This window comes from Coregonus lavaretus (assembly GCF_964263955.1).
Source record: "Coregonus lavaretus genome assembly, contig: HAP1_SCAFFOLD_455, whole genome shotgun sequence".
Classification (NCBI taxonomy): domain Eukaryota; kingdom Metazoa; phylum Chordata; class Actinopteri; order Salmoniformes; family Salmonidae; genus Coregonus; species Coregonus lavaretus.
The window spans coordinates 28296-42083 of record NW_028166879.1 but is presented as its reverse complement, the minus strand read 5'-3'; the positions used below and the strand labels follow the sequence as shown (position 1 = coordinate 42083).

Below are 13788 nucleotides of genomic sequence, written 5' to 3'. Positions count from 1 at the left end.
CCCATGTGTATCAAGATTGGTCCACCACCCAAAGGACATCCAGCCATCTTGACACAACTGTGGGAAGCATTGGCGTCAACATGGGCCAGCATCCCTGTGGAATGCTTTCGACACCTTGTAGAGTCCATGCTCCGACTAATTGAGGCTGTTCTGAGGGCAAAAGGGGGGGTGCAACTCAATATTAGGAATATGTTCTTCATGTTTTGTACACTCAGTGTAGAGCACCAGCCATTTTAATGTTTATTTATTTGTTTTACATATTAATTAGTATTACATCTACTATTGTTATTGTTGTCACTGTTGTTTTCAGTTGAGAGAGAGAGAGAGAGAAAGAGAGAGAGAGAGAGAGAGAGAGAGAGAGAGAGAGAGAGAGAGAGAGAGAGAGAGAGAGAGAGAGAGAGAGAGAGAGAGAGAGAGAGAGAGGGAGAGAGATCAATGCTGTTAGTCTTATTTTTCCACTGTCCTGTTTCCTCATCACTGTCTGGACTGGATATGAAAGCAACATCAACCTGCCAATCTAAGACAATAAAATGATCCATAAAAGTCCATAAAGAAATCACCGATATGGAATAGCCTAATATTATTAGACATAGGACAAAAAAAATACTTGGAATTTGTCCCAAATGGCATCCACCCTATTCCCTATATAGTGCAGTACTGTAGTGGTAGAAGAAGACACTCCCAGCAGAGAGACAGTCCCAGCAGAGAGACAGTCCCAGCAGAGAGACAGTCCCAGCAGAGAGACAGTCCCTCCTGTCCTATGATGTAGCGCCACAGAGTCTGTCTGTAGAGATGTCCTTGTTGTCCTCTGATCTACCTACAACAAATGGCCAAGTCTGTGGACAGACGGAGAGATAGATGTAATAAATACACAGGATATGTGAATACATATAGCAAAAAAAAAAAGCAGCAGGAATAGGGATCATACGTTCTTTATTAATTATGTTATTTTATTTATAGGCATGTTATTATGGTATCTTAGCCTAAAGTGCCTGCTAAAAAGTATTCATACCCATTTACTTATTCAACATTTTGTTGTATTATAGCCTGAATTAAAAATGGAATAAATACTTCCCCCTCCCCCACTAATATACACACAATACCCCATAATGACAAAGTGAAAGCATGTTTTTAGAAATGTTAGCAACTTTATTGAAAATGAAAAACAGAAATATCTTATTTACATAAGTATACACACCTCTGAGTCAATAGATGTTAGAATCACCTTTGGCAGTGATTACAGCTGTGAGTCTTTCTGGGTAAGTCTCTAAGAGCTTTGCACACCTGGATTGTACAATATTAGCACATTATTCTTTTTTTAAATCTTCATGCTCTGTCAAGTTGGTTGTTGATCATTGCTAGACAGCCATTTTCAAGTCTTGCCATAGATTTTCAAGCCGATTTAAGTCAAAACTGTGACTAAGCCACTTAGGAACATCCCATGTTGTCTTGGTAAGCAACTCCAGTGTAGATTTGGCCTTGTGTTTTAGGTTATTGTCCTGCTGAAAGGTGAATTTGTCTCCCAGTGTCTGGTGGAAAGCAGACTGAACTAGGTTTTGCTCTAGATTTTTTGCCTGTGCTTAGCTCTATTCCATTTATTTTTATCCTAAAAAACTCCCTAGTCCTTGCCGATGACAAGCATACCCATAACATGATGCAGCCACCACCATGCTTGAAAATTTGAAGAGTGGTATTCAGTGATGTGTTGGATTTGCCCCAAGCATAATGCTTTGTATTCAGGACATGAAGTTACTTTCTATGCCAATTTTTTTGCAGTATTACTTTAGTGCCTTATTGCAAACAGGATGGATGTTTTGGAATATTTTTATTCTGTACAAGTTTCCTTATTTTCACTCTGTCATTTAGGATAGTATTGTTGAGTAAATACAATGTTGTTGATCCATCTTCAATGTTTTAAAGTCACCACTGGCCTCATGGTGACGTCCATGAGCGGTTTCCTTCCTCTCCTGAAATTGAGTTAGGAAGGACACCTGTATCTTTGAAGTGACTGGGTGTAATGAATACTTATTGACTCAAGACATTTCAGCTTTTCCAATTTTAATTAAATTGTAAACATTTCTGAAAACATAATTCCACATTGTCATTATGGGTCATAAATGGTCTGACTCTCACCACACCGTTTCACAGCATAATCAAAAGGCAATGGATGCAACTTGCAAAAGTTGAAAAACATGCATAGCTACATCATTTGTTTGTTGCATTTTTCTACACACTTTACACTGCACATTTTTCTACACACAATTGAATTAGTCGCTCTGGATAAGAGCGTCTGCTAAATGACCAAAATGTGAATGTAAAAATGTAAATGTGTGTCTTTCATACCGAAGTTTACAGGGTCAAGTTTACAGGGTCAAGTTTAATAATATAATGCTTCATACCAGGTTGACAGGGTGTACGAAGCTGCTCTCGAAGACGTTGTCTTGTAATAGCTGTCGGAGGTGTGAAATATAACTGGATGCTAGACGCAGCGTGTCCAGTTTGGACAGCTTGGTATCGGCCGGTACCCACGGCAAGCTCGTTTTCAGTCTGGTAAACGCTTTGCTCAGCACCCTCATCCTCGCCCTCTCTCTGGCGTTTGCAGCATTCCTTTGCGTCTGCCGCCCCTTCACAAGTTGTTTTCCTCCGGCAGCAGTGACGCGCGCTCGCTTGGTCTTGACTTCATAACTGCCATCGTTACCGAACTCGTTGTCTGAGTACTCGGCGGAAGTGTAGTGGCTCTGTGCAATGTTCCGTTTGGTTTTGCTGCTGTCGAACGGTGCATCTGTCCGTTTGTGATGCGTCTCAATGTCCTCTCCATCGCTTACTGAGCCGGTGGACATGTCTGTCAGTTTCACCTGTGCCCTGTAGCAGGACAGAGGAGTCACTGGAGAGGTACAGGTGAGATATAACTGATTGAACTACCTCAACAATAGACTCTCTACTTTGATGCTGTGTCTGTGTATAGGTGGTTTAGAAATAGATGTTCCACTTCTTCTGCTCCAGGAGTGTGAAGGCTGCTTCTTCAACCAAAATTAAAATAAAATAAAACATATTTAAAAAAGTCCCTATAGTTGATCCATCTCATACTCAGATTTCAGTATGTCATTCCTAGTTTAGGAATATAGCCATTGTTCCATGCCAGTAGATCTAAAGTTTAGTTCAGAACTAAGTGTGTATTCTCTTACCTTCTCTATAGCAAGTCTCTGTAAAACTGAAACCTGCCCGCTCTCTCACCCGGCTAATTTAAGTGTCCTGGAATTAGCAGGGCGACAGTGTTTTCAGGAAAAGCCCCCCCCCCCCTCTCTCGCTCTCTCGCCAAACCAGAGGGACCTCTCATCCAGCATACTGTGGGGATGACTAGTTACTTCTTTGATACTTATTAGTCATCGATAAACAATGTATGACCAGGACCGAGTTTGGGAAACCCCTGATCTAAGGACACACTGTAACCTACTGCACTGTAGTGTAATGATAAGGTTACATTTGAGGTTGATTTTTATCTACTGGGTCAGGGGCAAAGCGAAAACCTACTGTACCATTTTAGTGTCCCAAAAGGCACCCTATTCCCTATATAGTGAAATACTTTTGACCAGGCGACGCACCCATGTAAATCAGCTATCTTATTGTCTCTTATTTTACAGCAGACTACTTCATTCACCCATGTAAATCATGTGGTCCTCTGTAGCTCAGCTGGTAGAGCACGGCGCTTGTAACGCCAAGGTTTACCCCATATGTGACTCTGTGTTGTTGTTTTTATCGCACTGCTTTGCTTTATCTTGGCCAGGTCGCAGTTGTAAATGAGAACTTGTTCTCAACTGGCTTACCTGGTTAAATAAAGGTGAAATAAAAAAAATATATAAATAAAAAGGTAGTGGGTTCGATCCCCGGGACCACCCATACACAAAAATGTATGCACGCATGACTGTAAGTCGCTTTGGATAAAAGCGTCTGCTAAATGGCACATTATTATTATTAAATCAGCTATCGCATTGTCTTGTAAACAGTCATTTTATTTTTACAGCAGACTACTTCATTCACAGAAAAAGTTTTGTCATCCTCTCCTCCTCATGCTAGCTACATGGCAGTCTACAGCACGATCCACTGGGTCGAGTGTGCCTCTCTCACACATCCTGTTCCCTTTTGGTGAATTGAAATGTCCGAAGACCTTATCAAAAGTGGCTAATCCTGTGTGCGTTTTCACAGAGGGATAGGGTTTCTGCAGATGTAGTGTCCTTTCACACGCTGCCCACATGCTTCGGTCACAGCTGTCAGCGTTTCCCATGACATCTGGAGCGCTGGCATGACAGGGGCGTGGCGGGGGGGGGGACCCTCCACTTTCTCAGGGGATGGGGATGCAGCATTGGTTTGCGTCCCAAATGGCACCTTCTTCCCTATATAGTGCACTATTTTTCACCAGAGCCCTATGGGGGGGACATTTTGGGATGCTTCCTATCCTTGTTTCCCTTCCTAAGCAGTGCAACCCTTCCTCAACCCCACCTTTCAGGTCGAGGCTGAAGTTGCCCCTAACTACTTATCTGGACTCAGATAAAAAAAAAAAAATACAATTTCTCTCCCAAGTTTAGCGGAGATAACCTATTGCCACGGCAGCACAGTCAGAATACTCCTCCATGTTCTAAGGAATATTCCCAGTACATCTGACAGCTATGAGTAGGCCTAGTCATTCCCCGTGGTTAGGGTGAAATTGTGATTTTTATTACAACAGTAACTTTGGGCCAGCGATTATCTAACGGCGCAGCTGAGATCCATGCTCCGTTCTGGTGGTGGGGTCATGCCAAGTTCACTAGAAAGAGAAAGGGATGGATGGAGGGAGGGAGGGAGGGAGGGAGGGAGGGAGGGAGGGAGGGAGGGAGGAGAGCTACTGTACACCACTGCTCTCCACAGCATCCAGACAGCTGAATGGAGGATGTCTAATTCGCACCAGAGTTGCGTCCCACTTCCAAAATGGCACCGTACTGCCTACACAGTGCACTACTTTTGACCACTTAGCTTGATCTCTATGGGCCTTGGACAAAAGTAGTGCACTAAATAGGGAATAGGGTATGATTTGGGACGCATTATTAGGACTCTACTGAAGCACCTTTTGCCTGCATGTTTTTACTTGTTATTTGCTTCAAGAAAATTAGCATTGTTGTACAGTGGGGAAAAAAGTATTTAGTCAGCCACCAATTGTGCAAGTTCTCCCACTTAAAAAGATGAGAGAGGCCTGTAATTTTCATCATAGGTACACGTCAACTATGACAGACAAAATGAGAAAAGAAAATCCAGAAAATCACATTGTAGGATTTTTAATGAATTGATTAGCTAATTATGGTGGAAAATAAGTATTTGGTCAATAACAAAAGTTTCTCAATACTTTGTTATATACCCTTTGTTGGCAATGACACAGGTCAAACATTTTCTGTAAGTCTTCACAAGGTTTTCACACACTGTTGCTGGTATTTTGGCCCATTCCTCCATGCAGATCTCCTCTAGAGCAGTGATGTTTTGGGGCTGTCACTGGGCAACACGGACTTTCAACTCCCTCCAAAGATTTTCTATGGGGTTGAGATCTGGAGACTGGCTAGGCCACTCCAGGACCGTGAAATGCTTCTTACGAAGCCACTCCTTCGTTGCCCGGGCGGTGTGTTTGGGATCATTGTCATGCTGAAAGACCCAGCCACGTTTCATCTTCAATGCCCTTGCTGATGGAAGGAGGTTTTCACTCAAAATCTCACGATACATGGCCCCATTCATTCTTTCCTTTACACGGATCAGTCGTCCTGGTCCCTTTGCAGAAAAACAGCCCCAAAGCATGATGTTTCCACCCCCATGTTTCACAGTAGGTATGGTGTTCTTTGGATGCAACTCAGCATTCTTTGTCCTCCAAACACGACGAGTTTAGTTTTTACCAAAAAGTTATATTTTGGTTTCATCTGACCATATGACATTCTCCCAATCCTCTTCTGGATCATCCAAATGCACTCTAGCAAACTTCAGACGGGCCTGGACATGTACTGGCTTAAGCAGGGGGACACGTCTGGCACTGCAGGATTTGAGTCCCTGGTGGCGTAGTGTGTTACTGATAGTAGGCTTTGTTACTTTGGTCCCAGCTCTCTGCAGGTCATTCACTAGGTCCCCCCGTGTGGTTCTGGGATTTTTGCTCACCGTTCTTGTGATCATTTTGACCCCACGGGGTGAGATCTTGCGTGGAGCCCCAGATCGAGGGAGATTATCAGTGGTCTTGTATGTCTTCCATTTCCTAACAATTGCTCCCACAGTTGATTTCTTCAAACCAAGCTGCTTACCGATTGCAGATTCAGTCTTCCCAGCCTGGTGCAGGTCTACAATTTTGTTTCTGGTGTCCTTTGACAGCTCTTTGGTCTTGGCCATAGTGGAGTTTGGAGTGTGACTGTTTGAGGTTGTGGACAGGTGTCTTTTATACTGATAACAAGTTCAAACAGGTGCCATTAATACAGGTAACGAGTGGAGGACAGAGGAGCCTCTTAAAGAAGAAGTTACAGGTCTGTGAGAGCCAGAAATCTTGCTTGTTTGTAGGTGACCAAATACTTATTTTCCACCATAATTTGCAAATAAATTCATTAAAAATCCTACAATGTGATTTTCTGGATTTTTCTTTCTCAATTTGTCTGTCATAGTTGACGTGTACCTATGATGAAAATTACAGGCCTCTCTCATCTTTTTAAGTGGGAGAACTTGCACAATTGGTGGCTGACTAAATACTTTTTTTCCCCACTGTATCTGGATCTAATTTATCTGTACTTGTATAGGTTAAAATACAGTCGGATGAATTCATAGACACACCATTCATTAATTAAGCCTATGTGAGTGGTTGCTGTCAGTTCCTTTATTTTCTCCAATGTACCAGTGAATTGCCTCTTGTGACAGAGCGTTCCATTGGGAACATAGGAACTTCACAGAGCAACACAGTGTTAGTGTAAACATTTGTTTTAGAGTTTGTAAAATTCCGGTAGCCCCCCCAAAAATAATATTGTCAACCCTATTCCTGCCCTTTAGGCCTATATACAGTCATGTTGTCCTTTTGTCTCCAAGGTCACCACACATATTCATTCATGGTATCAATGAGAGGGCATACGTTTCCTGCCATCTCTCTCCCTCCACTTTGTATTTCTCACATTTCCCTCTCTCTCATTGGTCAGGAATGTTCCTTAATCCAGGACCATTCCCATGCTTCCGTTAACCCTACTTATTCTCTGACCGTTTTCCACATGAAAACTTCCCATCAGCAGGGACCATTTTCCACATGAAAACTTCCCATCAGCAGGGACCGTTTTCCACGTGAAAACTTCCCATCAGCAGGGACCGTTTTCCACATGAAAACTTCCCATCAGCAGGGACCGTTTTCCACATGAAAACTTCCCATCAGCAGGGACCTTCGGGAATATCGTTTGTCCAGCTCACCCTTGAACATTAACATGACACGTTCCTGATTCTGGGCCCGTGTTCATAAAGCCTGATCTAGGATCGGTTTTGCCTTTTAGATTGTAAAGAATAAGATTAGGCTTAATTAGATTAATAAGATTAGACATGGACAGGGGGGAATTGATCCTACTCTCTGACGCTTCCTCCTATTCTGGACCTGATGGCTGAGTTGAATGTAGAGTGTTCAATTCCCTTCCCTTCACAATAGCTCCAATCTAAATCCTGAATAGAGGTGTTATTAACTGTAATTCTCTATCATACCGCTACGCATCTAGCTAAACATAGTGACAAGTGAATAAGTGTTGCTGTAATTCTCTATCATACCGCTATGCATCTAGCTAAACATAGTGACAAGTGAATAGGGGTTGTTCACTTAGCGACTGCTAAACCTGACCCTATGTCTGTACGTCACGTTGTGATTCTGCTCTACACCCAGCTCAGGGATGGGCCACTCCAGTCCTCAGGGGGCCGGTGTGGTATCACCCTTTTTCCTCATCCCTAGCAAACACAGCTGATTTAAAAAGGTGCAATGAGCAGAAATCTCTCTGCTGTTTCCTGGTTGCTAAAATTCTTATAGCCTAATTTCAGTTTATGTGGCAAAACAAGCAAGAATCATTGTACCATCTAAACCGCTGTGAAATATATTTTTTTCAATAACCAAAGATATTGTCTTTTTAGCTGTTTGAAGCTAGAGTACAAAACCTAAAGTAGAAGATTCAAAGAAAGGGAAGCATAGAAATTAGGGCACATAGAACAGATCTACTACTTCAAAAAGTTACATATTGCATTCTAAACTGAAGATCATGATTAGTTAGTTGATTATTGGAGTCAGGTTTGTTAGCTGGGGCTGGGGCAAGACTGTGACACTAATCAGGCCCCCGAGGACTGGAGTTGCCCATCCCTGCTATACATAGTGAAACATGAATAGGTTAACGTTTTTTGGGAATAAAAAACATCTGACCCTATGTCTGTATATCATGGTGAGACATTGACTTCCTCTGTCCTTGGTAGACCGTCTGTCCTGCAGTCTGTCTTCCACCAGGACCATCCATCCACCGGGTCAGGGATTCAACACACTGACTCAACCAGAGAAGTGCAAGCTGGGATTTCATCTTTTATAATAGGATTTATGTATCATCTGGTTCACTGTCATATTTTTCAAAATAGCTTGAAAAGGTATTGGCTACAAGGAGCATATTTCAGCCCAAGCACAACTTTGTCTCTGTCCCAACTGGCACCATACACTCTTAGGAAAAAATGGTTCCAAAAGGGTTATTTGGCTGTCCCCCTAGGAGAAGCATTTTTGATTCCGGGTAGAACCCTTTCTGGTTCTAGGTAGAACCTTTTTGGGTTCCATGTAGAACCCTCTTTGGAAAGGGTTCTACCCGGAACCAAAAAGGATTATAGAAAGAGTTAGGCTATAGGGGGACAGCCGAATAACCCTTTTAGGGTCTAGATAGCAACTTTTTTTCTGAGAGTGTATTCCCTATATAGTGCACTACCTTTGACCAGGGCCCATTTGGGATGCACACATTCATTCCAGTCAGAGAGCGACGTCATAAGGCTATCTGAAACCATGTGGAATGCATTTATCATTTGTTACTCTATTTAGTCAAGTAAAAAAAAACAATAATAACTCTAAATAATCCCTCAAATACGGTCCCAAACCATCCGGATAATGGATGACTACATGCTTATTGTTTTGGCCATGGGAATCATGGCTTGAAGGGGACATTTTAGCATTTGTCCATCAACATGGTCTCTCAGAGGTTGTGACCTCCATCGAAGCCCTTTTGTGCGTCTCAAATTCCCTACCTTTCACCAGAGCCCTATCGACAGTAGGGTGGTAAACAGAATAGGGTGTCATTTGGGACACAGGCCAGTCCACTCGATGTAGTGTGCCTGATAGATGGAGGAGACAGGTGCAATTCCCAGGCTATGACATCAGCTGTGGCCATTTTGTGTTTTTCCCTCCCACCAACCGACTCTTGGTTTCCATGGTCACCGAGGTGGTTTCACAGCTGCAGGGTGGAACGAATGATGTGTGACAACAGCTAAACGCACGGCCATAAGAGAGAAGGGATGCGTCTTCAAATGTCCCCCTATTCTCTTTTAGAGGGCACTACTCTATGGGGAATAGCTCTATGGGGAATAGCTCTATGGGGAATAGCTCTATGGGGAATAGCTCTATGGGGAATAGCTCTATGGGGAATAGCTCTCTCTATGGGGAATAGCTCGCTCTATGGGGAATAGCTCGCTCTATGGGGAATAGCTCAATGGGGAATAGCTCTATGGAGAATAGCTCTATGGGGAATAGCTCTATGGGGAATAGCTCGCTCTATGGGGAATAGCTCGCTCTATGGGGAATAACTCGCTCTATGGGGAATAGCTCTATGGGGAATAGCTCTATGGGGAATAGCTCTATGGGGAATAGCTCGCTCTATGGGGAATAGCTCGCTCTATGGGGAATAGCTCGCTCTATGGGGAATAGCTCAATGGGGAATAGCTCAATGGGGAATAGCTCTATGGGGAATAGCTCGCTCTATGGGGAATAGCTCGCTCTATGGGGAATAGCTCGCTCTATGGGGAATAGCTCGCTCTATGGGGAATAGCTCAATGGGGAATAGCTCTATGGGGAATAGCTCTATGGGGAATAGCTCTATGGGGAATAGCTCTATGGGGAATAGGGTGTCATTTAGGTCCCAGCCATGGAATCAGTGAGGAGGATATCTGCAACTCATTTTAACAGAGTCATCCTGTGTTAGAGACCAGATTTAAAATGGTTTGGTAGTCAACTTTAAGATGTAGCTATTACGCTTTGACCAAGCTATTTTTGATGTAGATTTAAATGGTTTAGTCGTCAACTTTAAGATGTATTGTGCTTTGACCAATCTATTTTTTAACAAACCACTTAATATGTTACATTGTACCTTTACCAACATTCCCAGGGTTCACAGCAATCCCGGTTTGAGGACTCACTCTGTGTTTAAGGGTCAGGTTGGTTCGAGGGGGTCTGACAAAGAGAAACCCTACACACAGATGTTGAGCATTTCACACTGTAGAAGGATGTAAGCCAAACATCTGAATGAACTATTTTCCTGATAAAAACTCATTACAATTGCCAAAGACACGTCTTCATGTATTTGCCTACTTTGTGTGTGAACCACTTTTGGTTTTGGGGGTGTGTGCGTGTGAGAATCCGGTCTAATTCCAGAGCCTTGACACAGTTGTTGAGTGCTACTATTCTCACACACTTCAGAGCCGGGCTGGGTGAGAGCCAGGGGGTGTGGGCTGGTGTAGCGAAAGGCTAGCCTTTTAGCATGTTGGGTTAAGACTGGAGCTGGGTGAGAGCCAGGGGGTGTGGGCTGGTGTAAAGAAAGGCTAGCCTGTTAGCATGTTGGGTTAAGAGTAGGGCTGGGTAAAGGCTTGTCTGTTAGCATGGTGGGTTTAGAGTAGGGCTAGGTAAAGGCTAGTCTGTTAGTACGTTGGGTTTAGAGTAGGGCTGGGTAAAGGCTAGTCTGTTAGCATGTTGGGTTAAGAGTAGGGCTGGGTAAAGGCTAGTCTGTTAGCATGTTGGGTTAAGAGTAGGGCTGGGTAAAGGCTAGTCTGTTAGTACGTTGGGTTTAGAGTAGGGCTGGGTAAAGGCTAGTCTGTTAGCATGTTGGGTTTTGAGTAGGGCTGGGTAAAGGCTAATCTGATCTTGTTTGTACAAGGTTTTTCTATTTTTCTCTCTTTTCTTTTTCACATCCCTCGCTTCAAAAGAAAGTGTTGAGAGGTTCCCTCAGCAGAGCAGTGTTTCTTTACACACACACACACACACACACACACACACACACACACACACACACACACACACACACACACACACACACACACACACACACACACACACACACAGAGGGAGAGAGAGATACTCTTCTCAGGAGTTATTGTAAATGTGTTCCTGCTGTGGTTAGTGTGAATCGGTTTAAGGCTGCTGTGGTTAGTGTGGATCGGTTTAAGGCTGCTGTGGTTAGTGTGGATCGGTTTAAGGCTGCTGTGGTTAGTGTGGATCGGTTTAAGGCTGCTGTGGTTAGTGTGGATCGGTTTAAGGCTGTTGTGGTTAGTGTGGATCGGTTTAAGGCTGCTGTGGTTAGTGTGGATCGGTTTAAGGCTGCTGTGGTTAGTGTGGATCGGTTTAAGGCTGCTGTGGCTAGTGTGGATCGGTTTAAGGCTGCTGTGGTTAGTGTGGATCGGTTTAAGGCTGCTGTGGTTAGTGTGGATCGGTTTAAGGCTGCTGTGGTTAGTGTGGATCGGTTTAAGGCTGCTGTGGTTAGTGTGGATCGGTTTAAGGCTGCTGTGGTTAGTGTGGATCGGTTTAAGGCTGCTGTGGTTAGTGTGGATCGGTTTAAGGCTGCTGTGGTTAGTGTGGATCGGTTTAAGGCTGCTGTGGTTAGCTTGGATCGGTTTAAGGCTGCTGTGGTTAGTGTGGATCTGTTTAAGGCTGCTGTGGTTAGTGTGGATCGGTTTAAGGCTTTCCTCTTTCAATCTGCCCGGAGAAGGCCCATCGGTCACACAGGACTGCTGACCTATATCCATATCTTCCTCATGGGCTTCCCCCTAATCTCATTATACACACAAAACCAAGGCCTGTCCCTTTTGGAGGAAGTTTCTGGGGTGTTATAGGATTGCAAAAATTCCCAAAATTCCCAGGTTTTCCAGAAATCATGGTTGGAGGATTCCCAGAGTTCTTGCTTATTCCATGCTGATTCCAGGAATCTTACAACCAGGATTTCTGTCAAATCTGGAAATTTTGGAAAAGTTATCAGATTTCTGCAACACTAGGTCTATAAGAAATGTGTTTATGCTGCTGACTAGTTTGTGGATAATAGTTCTGTCGTGTGATTTCCTCACACATATATAAGCATGGTTTGATTTTTGTTTTATTGGTTCCATCCAAAATACAACCATTCAGTTCCAATACGTTTCAGACTATAAGATAAAAGATACAGAGAATATTCAAATTATTTCAATCACATGCAATTATTCTTACATGCATACAAAAATCTATCAACGCATTGAAAAATACAAGTATAGCGTTTGCAGAGAGAGAGAGAGAGAGAGAGTTCCATAATTAATCATCAAAAGTGCATCAGCACTAGTATCCCTACTGATAAGTCATTCATGCTAATCATAGTTTTCTACAGTACATTTTAAAAACAATATCAGTTCAAGTATTGTATATATATAAAGATGACAATTTTCTGTATTTTAAGTATTCTTTAATAATATGGCTTATGTTGACTAGCATTAATATCTTAGTTGTCAGATGGTCATCAATAAGGATGCGCAATTCTGGGCTTTCCCAAAATTCCCCTGGTTTTCACAAATCCTGGTTGGAGGATTCTGATTTTCCTGTTTATTCCCTTCAAATCCCGGGGATCTTCCACCCAGGATTTCTGAAAAACAGACGAATGGAATTTTGCAACCCTAGTCACCAGTAAGGTGAAGGACTCAAACTTTCTTGCGCTCGAGGACCTTCATCAGCGGGATCCAGTTGGAGCCCTTTGCTTGGCCCCAGTTTGACCTCTGCCTGTTACCTTTGACCTCTGTGGGCCCGTCATGTTCGTCTGCCTCCGAGGTGATCTCCATCTTCTGGATCATCAGCTTTATCAGGTCGTGCTGCTTCTCCAGCACACTGGATATCTCCTTTAGTCTGTATAGGATTATATGGAAATATACATATGGTTTTGAACATAGAAACTTACACATTGGGTATCTCCTTCAGTTTGGAACATATAGAAACGTGTGGTTTTAGCAGTCTGACTGGTTTCTCAAGGTTTCTGCTTAGTTACAGTAGGGAAGCTTTCCTTGTTGCTCTGCTTAGTTACAGTAAGGAAGCTTTCCTTGTTGCTCTGCTTAGTTACAGTAAGGAAGCTTTCCTTGTTGCTCTGCTTAGTTACAGTGAGGAAGCGTTCCTTGCTGCTCTGCTTAGTTACAGTAAGGAAGCTTTCCTTGTTGCTCTGCTTAGTTACAGTAAGGAAGCTTTCCTTGTTGCTCTGCTTAGTTACAGTAAGGAAGCTTTCCTTGTTGCTCTGCTTAGTTACAGTAGGGAGGCTTTCCTTGTTGCTCTGCTTAGTTACAGTAAGGAAGCTTTCCTTGTTGCTCTGCTTAGTTACAGTAGGGAGGCTTTCCTTGTTGCTCTGCTTAGTTACAGTAGGGAGGCTTTCCTTGTTGCTCTGCTTAGTTACAGTAAGGAAGCTTTCCTTGTTGCTCTGCTTAGTTACAGTAGGGAAGCTTTCCTTGTTGCTCTGCTTAGTTACAGTAGGGAGGCTTTCCTTGTTGCTC

The 13788-nt window shown here is 43.2% G+C and overlaps 2 protein-coding genes across 2 annotated transcripts in view; both read right to left on the bottom strand.

The window, feature by feature from the left end:
* Nucleotides 1–758: 758 nt before the first annotated feature.
* On the bottom strand, nt 759–2840 carry LOC311114175 (musculin-like; the record flags this gene model as incomplete). The annotated part of the gene is made up of 2 exons (XM_084189449.1): nt 759–836; nt 2400–2840. 2 exons carry the CDS (start codon nt 2838–2840, stop codon nt 759–761), a joined length of 519 nt encoding a protein of 172 aa, XP_084045575.1.
* A 10114-nt stretch (nt 2841–12954) lies between these two features.
* The window catches only part of LOC311114177 (transient receptor potential cation channel subfamily A member 1-like), a gene marked incomplete at both ends in the record, with an annotated part of 28212 nt that continues 27378 nt past the window's right edge, over nt 12955–13788 (bottom strand). The window contains one exon of the mRNA XM_084189451.1: nt 12955–13156. Coding sequence (XP_084045577.1) covers nt 12955–13156 — 202 coding nt within the window. The remainder of the gene's footprint in view (nt 13157–13788) is intronic.